This window comes from Balaenoptera ricei, chromosome 7, assembly GCF_028023285.1.
Source record: "Balaenoptera ricei isolate mBalRic1 chromosome 7, mBalRic1.hap2, whole genome shotgun sequence".
Classification (NCBI taxonomy): domain Eukaryota; kingdom Metazoa; phylum Chordata; class Mammalia; order Artiodactyla; family Balaenopteridae; genus Balaenoptera; species Balaenoptera ricei.
Genome location: NC_082645.1, coordinates 63275095 through 63296626, shown reverse-complemented (window position 1 = coordinate 63296626; position 21532 = coordinate 63275095). Strand labels below are relative to the sequence as shown.

Here is a 21532-nt window from a genome sequence, read left to right as displayed (position 1 = left end):
AAAAAGTCACAGCCTTTGTATGGGGGAAGAAGTTATCACTTCAGACCCTGAGTTTAACCTGAACTCCTTATACCTGGTCCCTCCCTTCCAGTTCATTCCCCAGAGCTCTCAACATGCTGTCATGCTGTTGATCAGATGAGGTTAACTGATGCTGATCAGACATAGGATGTAATGTAAAAAACACTAAGATATTTTGCCAAGAGGTTGAAAGATAGTGAGGAAACAGTGTAGTGGAAGGGTTTGATTGAAGTTAACTCTTGAGAAATTAAAATTGTTAGGATCTTAATAAAAGGATTACATACAATTTGCCAGTTTAGTAAGTTTTCAGAAAGGTGGACTATCTACCTAGTATATAATACATACCATATTGTTATATATTAATGTACCCTCTATTAATGTACCCATGGCCACAGGCCATGGGATGAGCAGACCAGAAAGAGGAAGGTCTGACAATAACTCCTTCCTCCTAAAGCTGAGGTCCTTGCAATCTTGAAGTAGGCAATGGTTGGGTAAGAAGTGAGCAAAACCATGCTTTCCTAGCACGACCTATCTCCTGGTACATCAGTTTCACTGAAGAATAATAAAGGGGAGAATTAAGTAATTTAATTGGTAATTTAAAGCATTTTAAATTATCTCAATTTCTACAATAGAGTATCATATAAACATTGCAGGATTTTTTTTAAGATAAAATAGAACAGGGCCTTTTGAAAAGTTTCCCTGATCCTTTAAGGCTGTACTCCTATAGGGGGTCTGCTTGTATTCCTCAGCTGGTAGGAGTTCTCTGGTAGAACAAGATGAGAGGACTCCCTTAAATGGTCAAGAAAGGCAGATGGAATCTCACCAAAGAACAACCTGGAGCAACTGGTAGAATCTGCAGTTCAATAACCTGTGTCTACCATGAATATATGGCCATTCTCCTGAATGATTGACCAGCCCCATAATACTGTATAAGACTGAGCAAAAATATGACCAGATAAAAGAAGTGCTTTTCCACGTGTGACTTTCCAAACTGGAATGTTCTCATCACAATGAGGGAATAGGACCCTCTAAATTAAAGATTTTATCTACTATGAACTTTGCTTTTCGTATAGTTATTGACCACTGGTGTTTTTCTGGCCATGTTTTCCACTTCAAGTTCAAAAACAAGTTGCTGTATTTAAAACTTACACATTTTGCTTATGCTCTCCTCCAGTTCAAATCAAGAAAGGCAATTTCAGCAAGCACTCTAACTTAATCCTTGAGGCTTAAATGAACCTTAAGGTTTATAGACCCCATTTTGTGAAATGTGTCTCCTTGACATTTTGCCTCTGAAAACCATGCTTCCCTTAAAATTAATACAGAGCCATCACTACTTTAAGCCAAGTTCCCTGGCTTGGGGACATGACATAGGAAACTAACCTTGGTAGTAAAGCCCATAGATCAGAAATTCTTAGATAGGTGAGATTGGTAAGGAAAAGTCTGAGACTATTTGTCTGAACAAACTGGAATAACTGACTAAATTAATGGAATAACTGACTAAAATCAGTGATGTAAAAGGTGGCCAAGGAGAGTGACTCGTGCCGTGTAACCATATTATTCTTACACAGAGCCACAATAATCCAAAAGTGGAAAGAAAACAAAGCATTACTCAGCATGGGGCACTTGTACCATATGGAAACCCTGTAATTCCCTAAATTGATGTAAGACCTTCATTTATCACATAGCACTAGGACTAGAAATATGACCCTTAAAGACCTCATTGAGGCTAGAGTAGCAAAAAAATTGATAAGCAAAAGACCTCTCAAACATTTTGTTAGTGTTGTGAAATCTCTTATCTCTTAACAGTAAGTTCAATATCTGGGTCCATTGATTATGAATGGATTTAATTTCTCGAAGGAGAATAAGGACTTACACTTGCAATTGGTTGTCTTAAAATATAGCCGAGGGAATTCCCTGGCGGTCCAATGGGTAGGACTTAGTGCTTCCACTGCTGTGGGCCCGGGTTCAATCCCTGATCAGGTAACTAAGATCCCACAAGCCGCGCAGCGCAGCCAGAAAAAAAAATTATACACACACACACACACACACACACACACAGCTGAAACCGACAATATACTTTCCTATCACATACAAGAAACTCCAGCCAATATACAGATAAGAAGGTATACACACCCCACACCTACACCCACACCCACGTGATGCTTTAAAACAGGAATAGCCTTACCATGGAGAGATTAGAGTTTGAATATAAAAGTACACCGAAGCCCATCACCAAAAACTGAAATTCAACATTTAATAATGCTTCCCTTTGGTTTCATTAATGCAAGTGCCATAGAAGGGATAATATAATACATTTATCAATTATTATGAAGTATTAAAACTTTCCTAACATATTGGTTTTTTACATTTTAAAGTAATTCATGCTTATGGTAACATATCAAATAATACAGAGGTATGTGAAGAAAATTTAACAGTTCCTTCCAAACTCATTGCTCAAAAATGTACTGAGTACCTATTAGTGGGCCAAGCAAGTTCTAGGCTATGTGGCTACAGCAATAAACAAAACAAAGTCCCTGTCCTCATACACTTAGAGTCTAATGTGAGCTACAAACAAACAAGCAGTAAATAATGCCAGATAGCAATAACTGCTGTGGAGAAATATAAGGTTAGGTAAGGGATCCAGGAAGGCCTCTCTTAAGAAGTGACTTGAGCAAAGACTTGAATGAAGTGGAGGTTAAGCCAAGTAAACATAAGGTGTTCCAAACTAAAGGAATGAAAAGTGCAGTTCTATCAGGGGAGTATGGCTGGCATGTTGCAGGAATAACACAGAGGCTGGCGTGCATAAAGCAGATGAATCTAGGAGTTACTTATCTTTTTATCCATTTGTAGACTCTTTGTACTTACAAAAAGTAAATGTGTGGTTATGTTACCGACTAGATACAGTTAAATTCATTTGTTTCATTTACTTTCAATTTGTAGGGATTTACATTTTTTTTTAAGTTTATTTATTTATTTATTTTTAATTGATTGATTGATTGCTATGTTGGGTCCCCGCCTCTGCGCTAGGGCTCTCTCCAGTTGCGGCAAGCGGGGGCCACTCCTCATTGCGGTGCACGGGCCTCTCACTATCGCGGCCTCTCTCGTTGCGGAGCACAGGCTCCAGACGCGCAGGCTCAGCAGTTGTGACTCACGGGCCCAGCTGCTCCGCAGCATGTGGGATCCTCCCAGACCAGGGCGCAAACCCGCGTCCCCTGCATTAGCAGGCAGACCCTCAACCACTGTGCCACCAGGGAAGCCCCTAAATTTTTTTTTACTTTTATAAATGGTTTGCATGGTTCCAAATTCAAATCCAGAAAGCAAAGCATATTCAAAGAGGTTTAGCTTCTATTCTTGTTCTCTCTAATCTATTCCTTCCACCATAGGTAACCATCGATGAACCTTCTATTTTTTAAACACAGGAAATGCATTTGTAATTCTCTCCCTTTCTTAGATGCATTCACATCCCTCCCCACCTGTGAGGGAAATGGTAGCAAATTATTAAAACATGGAATACGTGATAAATTTGAGTGTCATCCTTGCACAGGTGCCATGTTAGTCTTCTCTGTATCATTATAATTTTGGTATATGCACTGCTGAAGCAAGCAATAAGTTAGATTTTATATGGATAAGAGTTCAGAAGCTGGACACTGCCTGGAAAGAGATGGCTTCAGTAGATGCCACCATGGAAAGCCTAACATAGCCAGGAGACACCAAGAAGGTACGAGGTGCCAGCAGAGAGAGTAAGTTGCCGAAGGATGGACCAAAGGCATTGAGAAAAGAAGTGAAAGGTTAACCACAGACAGACCTTGCCTACCTCACAACCCAGCCCAGGGCCTATTCTGCTTCAGCTGATGTCCCATTCCTGCCAATATTCTATTGTATCATAGAACAGGTCAATAAAGTGCTTTATTGTTTTGGTTTTTTAATGAATTCTTTAGGCACATGAGAATATAAATACAGAATCCTTCTTAGGCACAGAAAAAATGTTTGTTTGAACAAATTCATGCCATAAAGCAAAAAAATGTTCCTCAAGTTCTCTAAGTTTGAATTTTGCAATATGAGCAAAAAAAAGAAATTCTAGAGGTCATTCTAATTTATCCCAACAGCCTAAAATTTTTTTTAAATTAATTAATTAATTTATTTTTGGCTGCGTTGTGTCTTCATTGTTGCGCGCGGGCTTCTTCTAGTTGCGGCGAGTGGGGGCTACTCTTCATTGTGGTGCGCGGGCTTCTCATAGCGGTGGCTTCTCCTGTTGTGGAGCACAGGCTCTAGGCGTATGTGCTTCAGTAGTGGCACGCGGGCTTCAGTAGTTGTGGCTTGCGGGCTATAGAGAACAGGCTCAGTAGTTGTGGCGCACAGGCTTAGTTGCTCCGCGTCATGTGGGACTTTCCCAGACCAGGGCTCGAACCCGTGTCCCCTGCATTGGCAGGCGGATTCTTAACCACTGCACCACCCGGGAAGTCCCAGCCTAAAATTTTAGTTAAAAGAGAAGAATAATAAAGTTTCTGCAAATTACTTCAAACATACTAAGTACCCTGTCTATTACTGAGCAAACTTTATTGAGTGACTACTATGTTTAATACTCTACATTAGGTGCTGTGGAAGACTAAATAAGACCTAATCCCTGCCCTTGAGAATCTTACCATCTGTGCTAGTTAGTAACTTATGACTTCTCCACTAGAAATCCATCCTTCTATGCCTTGTTTCTATTCTACAACTGGACCCAGTAGGCATTTCTGCTATGACAACTGGCAAAATGTTAGGCTTGGCCAATAGAGGGCACTGGAAAGACACTGTGAGGCCAGACAAGGAGGAAGGACTTTCCTTTCTTCTTCAGGTGGATTGGCTTGCAGCAGAGGCCTGGTTGTGTTCATCTCGGCAATCCTCATGGTTCACTTGTGGCCCGTGCCTTCAGCAAGTTTCTTTACCACAAGTGAACTGCAAGTTCCTGTGACAGCCATGTCCTCTCCTCTAAATTTCTAAGTTTTTCATTACTATTCACTCTTCCTCAGCCAAAGGTAGTAGCTATTCCTATAGTTCCTATGATTTATCTCTAGGCTTTCTATCCTGTGCCATTGATCTATATTTCTGTTTTTGTGCCAGTACCATACTGTCTTGATTACTGTAGCTTTGTAGTATAGTCTGAAGTCTGGGAGCCTGATTCCTCCAGCTCTGTTTTTCTTTCTCAAGATTTCTTTGGCTATTCACGGTCTTTTGTGTTTCCATACAAATTGTGAAATTTTTTGTTCTAGTTCTGTGAAAAATGCCATTGGTAGTTTGATAGGGATTGCATTGAATCTGTAGATTGCTTTGGGTAGTAGAGTCATTTTCACAATGTTGATTCTTCCAGTCCAAGAACATGGTATATCTCTCCATCTGTTTGTATCATCTTTAATTTCTTACATCAGTGTCTTACAGTTTTCTGCATACAGGTCTTTTGTCTCCTTAGGTAGATTTATTCCTAGATATTTTATTCTTTTTGTTGCAGTGATAAATGGGAGTGTTTCCTTAATTTCTCTTTCAGATTTTTCATCATTAGTGTATAGGAATGCAAGAGATTTCTGTGCATTAATTTTGTATTCTGCTACTTTACCAAATTCATTGATTAGCTCTAGTAGTTTTCTGGTAGCATCTTTAGGATTCTCTATGTATAGTATCATGTCATCTGCAAACAGTGACAGTTTTTCTTCTTCTTTTCTGATCTGGATTCCTTTTATTTCTTTTTCTTCTCTGATTGCTGTAGCTAAAACTTCCAAAACTATGTTGAATATTAGTGGTGAGAGTGGACAACCTTGTCTTATTCCTGATCTTAGAGGAAATGCTTTCAGTTTTTCACCATTGAGAACGATGTTGGCTGTGGGTTTGTCATATATGGCCTTTATTATGTTGAGGTAAGTTCCCTCTATGCCTACTTTCTGGAGGGTTTTTATCATAAATGGGTGTTGAATTTTGTCGAAAGCTTTTTCTGCATCTATTGAGATGATCGTATGGTTTTTCTCCTTCAGTTTGTTAATATGGTGTATCACATTGATTGACTTGTGTATATTGAAGAATCCTTGCATTCCTGGGATAAACCCCACTTGATCATGGTGTATGATCCTTTTAAGATGCTGTTGGATTCTGTTTGCTAGTATTTTGTTGAGGATTTTTGCATCTATGTTCATCAGTGATATTGGCCTGTAGTTTTCTTTTTTTGTGACATCTTTGTCTGGCTTTGGTATGGGACATTCCATCTTATCTTCTCAGACTGGGATTTATATCATTGGCCTCCTTGGTTCTCAGGCCTTCAGATTCCAATTAAATTATACCACCAGCTTTCCTGAGTCTCCAGCTTGGAGACATCAGCTCATGGGACTTCTCAGCTTCTATAACCACATAAGCCCGTTCCTCATGGTCATCCGTTCAGTCTGTCTGTCTCTCTCTATATATATAAACAATAATGCTCTGTACTACTCAGGGTTCTCCACAGAAACAGAACCTGTAGGATCCTACTAAGTGAGGCCAGTTTTTCTTCCAGCTGGTTCTGTTTCTCTGGAGAACTCTGACTAATACAGAGCATTATTGTTTATTCTCCTTTAAGCATCACAGGACATCTTACCACATACTTCAGGCAAGAACTGAGTACTTGAGAAAATATACTAATAATTTCTCTTTGAACTGCACGTATGAATTATCTCTATTTTATGGGCTAAAGATTGAACCTGGGGACTTCCCTGGTGGTCCAGTGGTTAAGAATCTGCCTTCCAATGCAGGGGATATGGGTTTAATCCCTGGTCCGGGAAGATCCCACATGCTACGGGGCAACTAAGCCCACGCGCCTCAACTAGAGAGCCAGCGCGCTGCAACTGGAGAGGAGCCTGTGTGCTGCAACGAAGATCCCGCGTGCTGCAACTAAGACCCGACACAGCCAAAAATAAAACTTTAGTTAATTAATTTTTAAAAAGAGATTGAAACTAAAATGATAAGCTCGCATGTGATTTTGAAGCATTTGCCTGTGAAGTTAGATCAGTGACAAAGTCTTATTCATTCTTCAAATTTTAGTTCTGAGGGCTTCTCCCCAGGATTACTGCTAGGTGATATTGCACCTTTGTGCCAACTAGAAAAAGAAGTGATCCTCTGGGTCCATGTTGTACCAGGGCTCTAGGCCAAGTGGGTGGGATTTCAGCCCCCAGCCATCCCATCAGCTGGGCATACTAGATATTTAATCTTTTATGCTGACTTGTATCACCTCTGATAGCCACTTGTTAGAACTATTAAGTCAGATTTACAGAATTCAAGGACTTAACAGAAGTCCAGAAAGAGCCATTTTTCTGAGACGTTTCTGTATTCATCTGAAGTCCAAAGTTACCGAAAACAAGTGTTAAAGTTGGGTCAGTTTTGAAAATACTCAGACTTTATTTAGTCCCTGGCCCTACATGAAAAAACATTGACAACCCTTAATTCTCCCAACCATGGGGCTGGAAGAAAAACCGACCTGGCTCACTTTACCAAGAGGCAATTTTGTGCCCAAGTCACGAAGCTCTTAGATCTATTCATTTGCTTATTCCTTTGTTCCAGTAGGTCAGGCCCACTTTCACCCAAAAGATTATTCCAGACTCTGGAACCCTTTTCCAGATTCCTTTAAAGAAATGCATTTTCACTTTGCTGGTAACCCTAATTGCTTCTGCCAAGCAGAGAATGAACCGTTTCCCCACACAGAGTCCCATTTCACAGAGGAGAATGACCAGGAAGGGAGCTCCTCTATGAAAGAGACCTAGCAACTGATAAAAGGCCAAATCTCATTAAGCATCAACTGAAAGACAAAGTCCCACTATCCTCCGACGAGCCTAGATCAAAGGCGAAACAACTTGTTCGGTTCTCTCTGCCTGGGCTGGTCTTTATTTCTTCTTTTTGTCTCTCCGCCACCCTCTGCTCGTTCAGTCCGTCTCCGGTCGGCTGTAGCTGCCTTTCCCGACTGGTTACCAATAAAGTTGTTACAAAGTGACCTTGAGCGTCTTCCCAGCTGCACCCGATTCCCCGCCTTCTGCATCCGGGTGCCGCGGCGCGGATAAGAGCCGGACCGCGCCTGCGCGCCCAGCCCCATTCCTTCGACCTCTGCTGACTCGGCCGCTGCCACCTCCTGGGAAGGTAAGCGGAGGGCGCGGGAGCCGGACCTGGCTGAGGTGGAGCCGCGCCCAGGAGGGACCCATTCATTCTGCTGTCGCCTCGCTTGGCGCGGGGCCCGAGCTGACCGCGTGCACGGGAGCCCGCGGGACCTGGGTGGAAGGACGGGCCCTCGGAGGACACTTGACCTTAAGCCTCTTTGCCTCCGCAGAGAGGAAGCGGGAGAGAAGCCCTAGTCGCCTGTCACCCAAGTCCTCCAGCCGCGCCGCCCCGAAGAGTGCAAGATGTTCGCCTGCGCCAAGCTCGCCTGCACCCCAGCTCTGGTGCGTAGCCCAGGCTGGGCCGGGGGCTCGAGGCCCCGACCACTTGGCCCGGGCGTCCACGTTGTTGAACGGGTCACCTCGGGGCAGGACACACCGCCCTCTCGGGACAGCTCTCCCTAGCCCCTTAACCTCTGTGTCCTTTTCTCCCTTTCCTCCTCTTCCTGGGGCTTCTCACTCCGCTCCTCCCCTCCACTCGGGGGGTGGAGAGCCGCCGAGGCCTAGCTGTCAGGCCCAGCTCGGTGTAGGTCAAACCCTCCTTGCTCCTCGTTCCGGAGCGGCCCCCCACCCCACCTCCTCCGACACCCCGTTGGATCGCGGCCACGCGAGGGTTGGGGGGCAGTGGAGGGTGGAGGGGGCCTCCGAGGCCTAGCGTCGCGGCTGCACTCTCACTTGCTGATCTGTAGGTCAGTCTCGCTGCTGCAGAGGGAGGGACTTGCCTCACCCTGTGTGGGCGGAGGCGGCTGGTGCAAGACCCGAAAATCTCTCCTCCTGCTTCTGGGATGTTATTTCCAAAACCATTTTGGACACTTTTGGTGAAGTGAAGATCTCGGGGGTTTGTCTTAAGAGAATCAGGTCTTGGTTGTGAAGGGATTTTCTGTGACCTTAATTTAGTGGACACTCAAGGGCGGAGAAGGTTGACTGGAACGTGCCCTTATGGTCAGAGTATTTCAACGGTTGTTCTTCCACTGATGTGGAATTGCTTAAACTGCTTTTTAATTCTATGATTAATGGACATATAGGAATATCCTAGAAATAGTGGAAGCTCATGTTAACTAATGGGCTATTTAAAATGACACGCTGTTTATAGTGCTGTTGTACCTACTTGTTGATCCACTTAAACTTACCAAAGAATGTGGGGTCTTTATTGCTGGTTTTCTGATCTGAATTGTGGCGCTACAATAATTGAAATTTTAAAAGCAATACTTATTCTTTTTAACTAATTGTTCTCAGAAGTTTTGTTCAGAATATCACAAATACGTTATGAAGTAAGCTTTAAAATTGCATTAACAACTTTATTAAAATAGCTTCGTGCCTTGAAAAATGACCAAACAGACAAGATAAGAATCAATAGAGAAAAGTCATAATTTTTCTGACTCATTTTTGCAGCTTGCCTTTTTAGAATTCATGGTGCAAAAGGGTTCTTGAAGTCTTATCTGTATTTTTACTTAATACATGGAATCTTTTTTCATTAACAGATCCGAGCTGGATCCAGAGTTGCATACAGACCAATTTCTGCATCAGTGTTATCTCGACCGGAGGCTAGGACTGGAGAGGTAAATATAGTAATAATAGAAATTAAGTAACACTACCAGATAAGCCTTATGGTTTCGATTAAAGTGAAGGGGAAAAACCTCATTAATGAGTGGTTTGAGGCCGTCCTTTCCACCCTTTCATCCAAAAAATTTGCAGAGAATGAGCCAATGAAAGAAACTTCTGTATCCAAAACTTACCCACCTGAATTGGCTAAGAAATATAGTCAGTATATATACTTAAGTATATGGTTTTGAGTTGCCTGTATTTAAGATTATGATAGCAACAGTTACTGAACAGCCTACTCTATTAAAAAGCACATGCAGGGCTTCCCTGGTGGCGCAGTGGTTAAGAATCCGCCTGCCAGTGCAGGGGACACGGGTTCGAGCCCTGATCCCACATGCCGTGGAGCAACTAAGCCCATGCGCCACAACTACTGAGCCTGCACTCTAGAGCCCACAAGCCATAACTACTGACCCCACGTGCCACAACTACTGAAGCCCGCGCACCTAGAGCCCGTGCTCTGCAACAAGAGAAGTCACTGCAATGAGAAGCCCGCTCACTGCAATGAAGAGTAGCCCCTGCTACTCTTCTCTGCTAGTTTCTCGCCGCAACTAGAGGAAGCCCGCGTGCAGCAACGAAGACCCAATGCAGCCAAAAATAAATAAATTAATTAATTAAAAATAAAAAGCATATGCACGTACACTGTTTCTTAATTTTCAAAAACCTTATGCGGTGTAGATATTGCTGTTCCTATTCTGCAAGATGGGAATTATTCTAAGCCCCAGATTTTTCTGTTGTGCCACACCACCTCCTATTCAAACTCAGCTACAAAAATAGAGAAGTGGTTATCATTTTGACAGTACGGTAATTAAAATAGCTAACTATGATTGCTGATTTGACCTTTGCCTTTATTTCCTGTTCTCTAGAGCTCTGCGGTATTTAATGGGGCCCAGAATGGTGTGTCTCAGTTAATCCAAAGGGAGTTCCAGACCAGTGCAGTCAGCAGAGACATTGATACTGCGGCCAAATTTATAGGTGCAGGTGCTGCAACAGTAGGAGTGGCCGGTTCTGGTGCTGGTATTGGCACAGTCTTCGGCAGCCTCATCATTGGTTACGCCAGGTAATTCCTTTTGCCGAATAAACTAGTTTAAAAACATGCTTGAAATAATTGGAAACTTAGAAAACTAGTGAAATAATCATAGCTACTTTGTATTAAGTGCTTGTCTGTGTCTTGTATTATATTTTGAGGTCTTTGCATGCAATTATCTCACTGCTCCCAACACGCCTTGGAGAAACACTCGTTTACCTGTGAAGGACTAGGGACACAGAGGTTATACTGCTTGCCCAAAGTCAAAGCCAGTGTCAGAAAATAAATTTTAACTCACTTTGACTTCAGAGTCTGCACTCTTTAATTTTTAAGTTGTAGTGGGAATATAATTAAGAGAGCTCATGCTTTAAAAATATCAGCTTCCATTTTATTATTTAAGACCTTATTTTTAAACTATCAAATCTTAAAAAGTATAGAACATACTTTCATGGGGATAAGAAGAATGTCAGAATCCCTCAAAATGGATGAAGACTAACCATTTATATTGATATAGAGAGACAGCGTCTCCGTCTCCCCATATGATTAGGAATGAGGAGAAAGGAATGTCAAAGGCAGAACCAAAAGAGATCTAGGCAAAACACTGTTCCGGTACTTTCCAATTTACAAAGATCCTCACGCTAGTAATCTGGTTCTTGAACATTTACCAACCATGTTAAAATTCAAATAATATTTCAAAGTAACAATGATGATATGTGTTGTCTCTTTTAGAAACCCTTCGCTGAAACAGCAGCTGTTCTCATATGCTATCCTGGGATTTGCCTTGTCTGAAGCTATGGGTCTCTTTTGTTTGATGGTTGCTTTCTTGATTTTGTTTGCCATGTAACAGAAATTACTGCTTGAAATGTTGGCATTCATGTTAATTACGGATGTAATTCTGTGTATCTTACTGTGACTCCAAAAACTGTAGCATTGGTGTCATGAAAATGTACGTTATTTCCAAAGTCATTTCATTAAAGATGAAAACTTTAATTTTTGCTGTGATTTGTACTTACCTAAATTTAAATTTAGATCATCACAAAGAAGAACATGTATTCAGGCAGAGGCTGTACAAGTCAGAGGAAACTACTGCAGTTGCCCTGGTGATGGAAAAGATCCTAATGTAATTTTTATGGGAATTCTTTTATACAGTGTTCTGAACATTGTAAATTATAGGACTTTTGTTTATTCATGTAAAGGGGGTATGTTTGAGTGCTTTGAGCTTCTATGAAATATGATTAATTAAATCAAGATGTTAATTACTCAAGATGGTTTTGTGTTTTTAAGGGCTAATGTGAATTACAATACTTGGAAGTAGAATCACCTTCCAGGACTAACCTGGCTGGTCTTACACAGCTGGATCAAAAAATAAATCATGTTGGGTTTTTAGGAATTGAAGCCTTATTAAATGGGTGTTGGGCTTAGGGAGGTGATTTTTACTTTTCAGTAGATCTCACGTTAAGCAGTTGTGTGTCTATAGTGAATCTTATCTGTCTTCTAAGAAGAAACTCAGTCTAACTAGCAGCTAGTTTCTTGCTTAAACAAGGCTCTCATTAAAAACCAAATATCAAAAAGTAAACTGAATTTAAATTTAAAGCCAAAAGTTGCTAAAGCATTGCTTATCTTTGATACCAACAAATGTTTATAATAGGAGTCTTGGGAATGACAATTGGTTCAATAGTATTCTGTTTATAATACTACGAGTTGCTTATTGGTCAAATTTTGCCTATTAAAATGAAGAAAGGGGTGCTGCTATAGAAAGACTGAGCTTTACCCCTAGCAAATATATTGTACCATTACATCATTTGTCATCACAGTTTCAGGGTTTCTATAAAAGGTTAGGATGACTGTTGGAAAGCTTCATTTTACTCCTTTAATCCCTTCTGCCTAATTTGATTTCAGTTGAGAAAGAGCCATCAGCTACAAGCGTTTGTCAAAGTGCAGTGGGAAGACCCATCTCCATCAGAATCACCTAGGATGTCTATAAATCCCTAGGCTCCAGACCTACTGAATTAGAGTCTTTGGCCTTGAAACTCAGCCATCTGCATTTTTAAAAAGGTTTCTCAGGTAATTTTCGTGCACATTATTTGAGAATCACTAACTTATCTGTATCCTTCCCACTCTCTATAAAAGTATCAAAAACACTAAAGAGCTAGAGCTACTACCACTTTCTGGTTGGTTAATCACCTAGTCTATGTTACATAATGTCCTGGAACCTTCACTATTTTCTTAAATAGTACTACTCAGTATTTGAATTTAGCAATGTAAAGAAGTATTACATGTATTATATGACCCAGCAATTCCACAGCTTGGTATATACCCAAAAGAATTACAGGCATTCAAACAAAAACTATATACAGATGTTCATAGCAGCACTATTCACAATAGCCAAAAGGTAAAGACAACCAAATTGATGTTTGGATAAACTGATGATAAAATGTGGTATATCCACATAATGGAATATTATTCAGCCATAGAAAAGAAATGAGGCACTGATGAGCGTTACAACATGAGTGAACCTTGAAAACATGCTAAGTGAAAGAAGCCAAGCACAAAAGGCTGAATATTTACATGAAATATTCAGAATACGCAAATCCGTAGAGACAGGGGAATTCCTTGGTGGTCCAGTGGTTAGGACTGCGTACTCTCACCGCCGAGGACCCAGGTTCAATCCCTGGTTGGGAAACTAAAATCCCACAAGCTGCGCAGTGCCACCAAAAAAAGAAAAAAAGTCCATAGAGACAGCAGATTAGTGGTTACTAAAGGCTAGTGGGAGTAGAGATTGGGAAGTAACTGCTTAATAGGTGTGGGAGTTCCTTTTGGGGTAACCGGTGTTCTGGTGATGGTTGTACAACATTGTGAATGTACTGAATGCCACTGAATTGTACACTTTAAAATGGTTAAAAGAAAATACATATCTTACTACAGTTTACGAAGAAGTACTGTACAATTAACACAAAGTCCATAGTGTAAAATCATATGAAATTTTTTAAGTCCTAGGGAAATACTTAGATTAACCAGTCCTCTGTTACAAGTTCATTTTAGGCCAAACAAACAAAAAACCTGCTAGGTGCTGGTTTGGTGTTTAAAGAGGCCTGAAACATTGATTCTGGAACAGGTTTCTTATAAGACATGCCCTTAGCTGAGGAAATCCCCTGAGAATGAAAAGGAAATTGTGCTGTGGCTGCCTGGCTTCCAAGTTACTGAGGAAAAAAATTCTTTAGAAAATCAATATAACTTAGAAGTATAACCACAGGCGATTTTACCTTACTTGGAGTAACAAGTTTCTGACATTGAAAGTACATCACTAGAATACATCTATTTGACAGCAGAAATGTTTATTGTATGCCATTTTTGCAGCAAGTACTACCAGCCTTATAAGCAAATATTAATGGTGTATGCTTTTCACTAACTTCTTAGTTTCTGAACAGAGGCCAATAAAGATGTTTTCGCATTGAAGACCAAATGAGTTTTCCATGTTGCTAAGTTTGGCCTGTTTAAAAACTCCAAGAGACAAGAGCACCCAAGAGTGGTAGAGTGCTAATTCATCTGTATTTATTTAGAATACCTAAAGGTATTTCAGATTTCCAGGCATACTTCTTATTTGGTAACATGTTACCTTTCTTCATTGCAGGAATGTGGTATTTTAATGCCTTTGGGATTAAACCAAAATACAGATTTGAGTATGAAGTGTATTTTTGAACTAAAGAAAAACTTGTCATCTAGCCCCAAACACTAGACATGTATGGAAATAACTAAAACTCAGAATGCTGAGTTCCAGAAGAGTGGCAGTAAGTACTAAGATGTTCAGGGGAGTAGAAAGAGTTTTCTAATGATGGAATCACATGAAGAAGAGTTATTTTTCTACAAATTAATATAAACCTTGAACTGGTGGAATGAAGAAAGACCAGAATAAGAGGGTATCTTAGCTAGTGAATAGCATGTGGTAAGGTTCGTGAGAAACAGAGCTGCCTGGGTATGGTAGGGAAATAGTGTAAGATAAGGCTGCAAAGGTAAACTGGGGCCAAATTATGTAATTTGTTAGATGTAAAAGTGTGGGTTTTATTCATTTGACCACAGCCAGCCATTGAAGGTCTAGAGCCAAGAAAGTTTAATACAAGAGCAGTGTAGGATAGACCGGAGCCAGTAATGGTCAGTGGTTTCTATAGTAGCTTTGCTGAGAGGCAACGAGGGTCCAGTCTAGGATGGCGGCAATGAGTATTTTTTTTAAAAGAGTCTACAAAAGTTGTATCAGTCGGATTTGATGGGAACCAGTTGGAGGAGGAGAGGGTATGTGCATCAAATAAGTGCCATTCCCTATCCTAGGGACTTCATATACTATGTCATTTAACTTTCATGACAACCATGCAAAATTGGGATTGGTTTCCAAGATGCAGAGAAAAAAGGCTCAGAGGAGTTAAACAGTTCCCCAAATTACATAGCCATTTAGTGGCAAAGTCAGGATCCAAATTCAGGTCATCTTTGATTCCAAAGCCCATGCTTTGATTTTTAGTATGATTATCTTAGGAATGACAAGGAAAAAGTTGATTTGGGGGAAGTTAGTATGTTGTTTTGTTAGAGAATTTTAATACAAGATTGAAGCATACTCCTGAAGAGAGACTTGTGGGCTTGAAAAGGGGAAAGGCATGGTATATGATATGGAGTACATGTGAATAAAAGAAGTGCAGAGCAGGAGTAAGGACAGTGACCACTTGTGCCCAAGGGAAGTCATGGCTCAGAAAAGACCTGAGAAGACCTTATGTTTACACATCAGGTTGATCCTTGGTACAGAGACAGCCTACAACAATAAATAAAAATAATAAAAAGTTCAAATCTTGGGGAAGGAGGAGAATCTGATTTCCAGGGATCCCACATTATTAGATTCAAATGTCCAGTTTTCAACAAAAAATATCACAAAATATTCAAAGAAACAGGAAAGTGTGGTTCATTAAAAGGAAAAAAAGATCAACAGAATCTGCCCCTGAAGAAGACCTGATGGCAGATCTACTAGGCAAAGACTTTTAAACAACTGTCTTAAAGATCAAAGAACTAAAGGAAGATGTGGAGAAAGTCAAAAAAAGAAAAGTGAACTTTCTGATTTCAAAACTTACAAAAGCTACAGTAATCAAAACGGTGGTGCTGGCGTAAAGATAGACATAATAGACCGATAGAATAGAGAGCCCAGAAATAAACCCTTGCATATATGGCCAAATAATTTTTTTACTCTTTTTTTTTTTAGTATAGTATAGTTGATTTACAATATTGTGTTAGTTTCAGGTGTACGGCAAAGTGATTCAATTATTTTTTTCAGATTATATTCCATTATAGGTTATTACAAGGTATTGAATATAGTTCCACATGCTATAGAGTAAATCCTTGTTGCTTATCTGTTTTATGTTCAGTAATTTGTATCTGTTAATCCCGTACTCCTAATTTGTCCCTTCTTCCCTCCCTCTCCCCTTTGGTAACCATAAGTTTGTTTTCTATGTGAGTCTGTTTCTGTTTTGTATGTAGATTCATTTGTATTGTTTTTTAGATTCCACATATAAGTGATACCATATAGTACTTGTCTTTCTCTGACTTCACTACATATAATATTGTCTAGGTCCATCAATGTTGCTACAAAAGGCAATATTTCATGCTTTTTTATGGCTGAGTAATATTTTTTTGTAAAATAATTTTTGACAAAAATGCTAAGACCATTCAATGGAGAAAGGACAGTCTTTTCAGCAAATGATACTGGGAAAACTGGCTATCCACATGCAAAAGAAAAAAGCTGGACCCTTATTTAACACTGTATACAAAAATTAACTCAAAGTGGATTAAAGACTTAAATGTAAGACCTAAAATTATAAAACTCTTGGAAGAAAACAGGGCAAAGTTTGCAGGACATTGGATTTGGCAATGATTTCTTGGATATGACACCAAAGGCACAGGCAACAAAAGAAAAAAATAGATAAATTGGACATCATGAAAATTTTTTTAAATTTGTGCGATAAAAAAACCATCAACAGAGTAAAAAGGCAACCCACAGAATGGGAGAGAATATTTGTAAATCATATATCTGATAAGGGATTAATATCCAGACATATAGAGTACTCCTAAAACGCAACAACAACAAAAAAAACCCAATTTAAAAATGACCAGGGCTTCCCTGGTGGCGCAGTGGTTGAGAATCTGCCTGCCAATGCAGGGGACACGGGTTCGAGCCCTGGTCTGGGAAGATCCCACATGCCGTGGAGCAACTAGGCCCGTGAGCCACAACTACTGAGCCTGTGCGTCTGGAGCCTGTGCTCCGCAACAAGAGAGGCCGCGATAGTGAGAGGCCCGCGCACCGCGATGAAGAGTGGCCCCCCGCTTGCCGCAACTGGAGAAAGCCCTCGCACGGAAACAAAGACCCAACACAGCCATAAATAAATTAATTAATTAATTTAAAAAAAATTAAAAAAAAAAATGACCAAAGGACTTGAATAGACGTTTCTCCAAAAAAGATAGTCAAATGGCTAACAAGCACATGAAAAGATGCTTAACATCACTAATCATTAGGGAAATGCAAATCAAAACTACAGTGAGATACCATCAAGCACCCACTAGAATAGCTACTATCAAAGAAAAATGGAAAATAACAAATGTTGGCATTGATATGGAGAAAATGGAACCCTTGTGCACCGTAAGTAGGAATGTAAAATGGTATGGCTGCTGTAGAAAACAGTATGGTGTTCCTCAAAAAATTAGAAATAGAATTACCATATGACCCAGCAATTGCACTTCTGGGTATATACTCAAAAGAATCGAAAGCAAGGTCTTGAAGAGATATTTGTACACCCATAGTCGTAGCAACGTTATTCACAATAGCTAAAATGGCAACCCAAGTGTCATCGATGGATGAATGGATAAACAAAATGTGGTATACACATACAGTGGAATATTTTTCAGCCTTAAAAAGAAGGAAATTCTGACACATGCTACACTGTGGATGAACCCTGAGGACATTATGCTAAGTGAAATAAGCCTGTCACAAAAAGACAAACACTGTATGATTTCATTTATATGAGGTACTTAAGAGTAGTCAAAATCATGGAGACAAAAGGTAGAATTGTGGTTGCTAGGGCCTGAGGTGGGGGAAATGAGGGGGGCAGGCAGCTATAGTTTAATGGGTATAGAGTTTTTGTTTACTAGATGAGAAGAGTTATGGAGATGGATGGTGGTGATGGTTGCACAACATTATGAATATTTATTATAATATGACTGAAATGTACACTTAAAATGGTTAAGATGGTAAATTTTGTGTGTATTTTATCAAAATTTTTTTAAAAGAGGGAGGGATCAAGGGCTCAGAGGTTGCAATAAGGTTGAAGATCCATTTCAGTAAGCGCCAAAAACCAGACAAATTTTTTAAATTTCAGAGTTCAGATCTTAGAAGTAAGGTAGGTCCAAGGAATGACCAAATTTTGTGGTCAAGTTGTTAAGCGGCTAAAGTTGGGTAGAAATTAATGTCCTTGAAGTTAAGTTTAAGGAAAGATTGTAGAGAAATGGGAAATAACAATAACCAAATAAACTATCTCATGCTTCTACTGTAAGTTTTAAATTCTGTTTGATAATTTTAGCCAATATGGTTTGTTTTGCACGTTAAGTAAGGAAAAGTTTGTATTGTTGCAGTACTATCCTCTGCAAAGCCTTTTAAAATATGTGATTTCTACACATGAAATTATAAATGAGTTGTTGAATTCTCCACATGCTGAGCATATATAAATTGCATAATTTCATGCTATTGCTCTACTGCTAATACTATGGACTTAAAGACTCTAACACATAGTCCATCAATTAGTTGCCCAATCCTTTACATTATTAGGGGCAAAAATTACTTTTTTTCAGATCTAATACCATTCTCCTCTGCCTCAACAAACATAGCAACATTATGCCTTAGCTTGCTTTGCTAGTTGACAAGTAGTAGTGAAAATTTGTCATAGTATAGGATTTATAAGAAACAATAGCATCTTTTAAATAGTTTTTTAAAAAGTATTGGTAGATGGCACGCATTTATTTATACTTCTCTCTTTCCTCCACCTATCCCTATCCTACACTTCCCTCACACACACACTCACACACACACACACACACACGCAAGTTTACTCGTGCATTCTCCTGTAGGTTTTCTGGTGATGTGTATATATAATTTACGAGAGCATTGCTACTCAAAGTGATGTCCATGGATCAGCACCATTGGCATCACCTGGGAGCTTGTTAGAACTATAGGTTCTGTAGCCTCGCATCAGATCTTTTGAATCAGAATCTGAATTTTAACAAGGAACCCAGATGATCTGTATATACATAAAACTCAAAGTTTACAGTGCTTCTCAAAGAAGTACTACCAGAATACTATGATTTCCAGCGTGTCATGACTCAGACTCCTTATCTTTAAAAAAGCTGTCAACTCGTTCATTGGAAGACTTGTTTCCTCCTCCCTATTGCAATGTACTGCTAATCCGTGATTCTTAAAGTGTGGTCTGAGAATTCTGAGGGCCCCAAGAGCCTTTCAGGGAGTTCATGAGGTCCTCCCTTTTCCATTTACATAGCTCTGGGAGGCTAGATTTTCATCATACACTTCAACGAAAACAACATATTGCAGCAGATCAAATGCAGAAGCAGATACAATAATGCAACTATCTTCTACTAAGGCATGACATAATGATTTGCAAAAACGAAAACAATGTCATTCTTCTATTTTTGTTTTAGAAAATATAATTATTTTTCCCCAAAGTGTTACTTATGTTAAGATGTTGTTATGAGGTGTAGGGTCCCAAAGTCAAAAAGTTTGAGAACCACTGGTCTAAATCTGTCAGTGAGAAAACAGGCTGCAATACACATCTCACTTACAAATCTATAGAAATGTCAATTTTGTAAATTGAGGGTAACCTGTCTCCCTAGGTCATATCCTTTTGGCTATCAATCTGTTTATAATCTCTAAAAATTGGCACAGGTTCCTGGCAAGAATCTGTACTTCTTTCTCCCAAATGATGTAAGTGCTCTATCTCCTCTTATATGTTTTGTAACTTAGAGCTTCTTTCTCAAAGGAGCTTAAATTTTGGAGAGAGGAATTGACCTAAGATCAACAGGGACTTGTAAATCCAAGGGCTCCTGATTGTTCCGCCTAGTAGCATGAGCTAGCATCCTACAACTGATCTTGGCAGAAACTCCTAAGAGGACTCGTGGTTGTTGTCAGTGGCTGCTTTTTTAAAAAATCATTTAGTCAGCACTTCCCAGCCCTGGAAATTCCAGGATCTGCTCCTCTTATAGAAGAGTCCCAGGATTTGCTTCCTCAAAGCATAGGCTGCATAGGTTGGCTGAGTCTCTCAGATGCTGGACCGCTCAGTATTATTCCCTTAAGACTTGTATCTAAAGGGCAGTTCAAAGCATTTACCTACTTCTCTAGAGATATCTAAAATGTCTGTAGCTCTGAAGTCCTCTAAAGTTGTATCAAAGGAGTACGCTTATAATACTGCATGTTATCACACTCCTGCTCTATTTTCTCCATAGCACTTACCACTATTTAAATTATCTTAGTATTTATATATGTATTGTGTCATGCCCTCCTCCCACCATGAGGATCTCCTTAGAGGACTTTGTCTTTATTGTTGTAGTCACAGGGCCAGGAACAGTGCCTGGCATGTTCATGCTCAATAAATACTGACACTATGAATAATGAACTATAGAGACAGAGCATTTGGTTGACAGTTAACCTATGAGGCTGTGTCTAAGGTAAGAAGGTAACTGGAAAGAGCTAGGTATTAGTCTAAGGGCCCAGGAGGGTCCAAATGACTAGACATTCCTTGGTTTCTGGCAGATAAGGAATTCACGGCTTTGGTATTATTTGGGCCTTAGGTTGACAAATAAACTAGTTGTGGGGAGTCATGAAGGGTAGACACAAATGACAGATAAAAGTCTATTCTGGGAGTGGTTCTATCTATTTTTACTGATAATTCAATAGTGTGTGGAAAACAGACTAGAATGATGACAAGCCCTCTTTATAAGGAGTGGGATGAGAGAGAGAGAGAAGAGAAGGCATTGAGATGAGGGACAAAAACAAGGCCCTTAAATTCCATTCTCTCTCTTTGGGCTGTCATTGAAGCTGGCATAAGCTTACTGGTGTAATTTGAAGATAAATACAGCCCTCTAGTTTTTCCCCACAATGCCACACACAGTTAATTATAAATTCTTTTGAGAAACCAAAGATTGGGGGTAGGAGGTGGACAGTGGTCTTCCTTGCACTTGAAATGTTCAGAATGGAAATTTCCATAGTGAGGACGGGTACTGAGAAGTAACTTATTACAGGTCATTTCATCAATATGCAAGAAAACCCTGGCTGTCATAGGGAGGGAGAGAAGATCTGCCATGAAATAGAAGCTACCAAAAAGTCAACTAAAATGTCTGCGGCCATGCTGTCCTCATCTCAGATATCAGGTGGGTGGATAATCATGTCCTGCTTCCTCCACCCCCTTCACACCACACAGACACACATACATACACCCTTCCTGATCCCACTGGGAAAATCCCAGCTGTACTGAGCTGCATCTTGAGGATAGCTGTGAAAATATAGTCCAAGGAAGACATAAAGGAGGCCCTGGACTATGCTATGTTTTGTTTAGCTACAGACAAACAGAAACTATGTCTTATAAATTAAATCTTCCCTTTGCACTCTCTTTTCCTATATATATATATATTTAGCAGAGTTTTAGTAGCATCCTTATGA

The 21532-nt window shown here is 40.0% G+C and overlaps 1 protein-coding gene and 1 non-coding gene across 2 annotated transcripts; one reads left to right on the top strand and one right to left on the bottom strand.

The window, feature by feature from the left end:
• Positions 1 to 3517: 3517 nt before the first annotated feature.
• On the bottom strand, positions 3518 to 3622 carry LOC132369450 (U6 spliceosomal RNA). The gene has a single exon (XR_009504424.1). It is a non-coding gene; the product is annotated as a U6 spliceosomal RNA (small nuclear RNA).
• A 4414-nt stretch (positions 3623 to 8036) lies between these two features.
• ATP5MC3 (ATP synthase membrane subunit c locus 3) lies at positions 8037 to 12049 on the top strand. Its single transcript, XM_059928137.1, has 5 exons — positions 8037 to 8145; positions 8333 to 8444; positions 9641 to 9718; positions 10625 to 10818; positions 11515 to 12049. The coding sequence occupies exons 2-5, from the start codon at positions 8406 to 8408 to the stop codon at positions 11627 to 11629; spliced, it is 426 nt and encodes a 141-aa protein (XP_059784120.1). The 5' UTR covers positions 8037 to 8145; positions 8333 to 8405; the 3' UTR covers positions 11630 to 12049.
• Positions 12050 to 21532: the final 9483 nt, after the last annotated feature.

Coding starts and splice junctions, on each gene's coding strand:
- ATP5MC3 (XM_059928137.1), top strand. CDS start 8,406: ATGTTCGCCTGCGCCAAGCTCGCCTGCACCCCAGCTCTG. Junction 9,719..10,624: donor CGGAGGCTAGGACTGGAGAG/GTAAATATAGTA, acceptor CCTGTTCTCTAG/AGCTCTGCGGTATTTAATGG. Junction 10,819..11,514: donor CTCATCATTGGTTACGCCAG/GTAATTCCTTTT, acceptor TGTCTCTTTTAG/AAACCCTTCGCTGAAACAGC.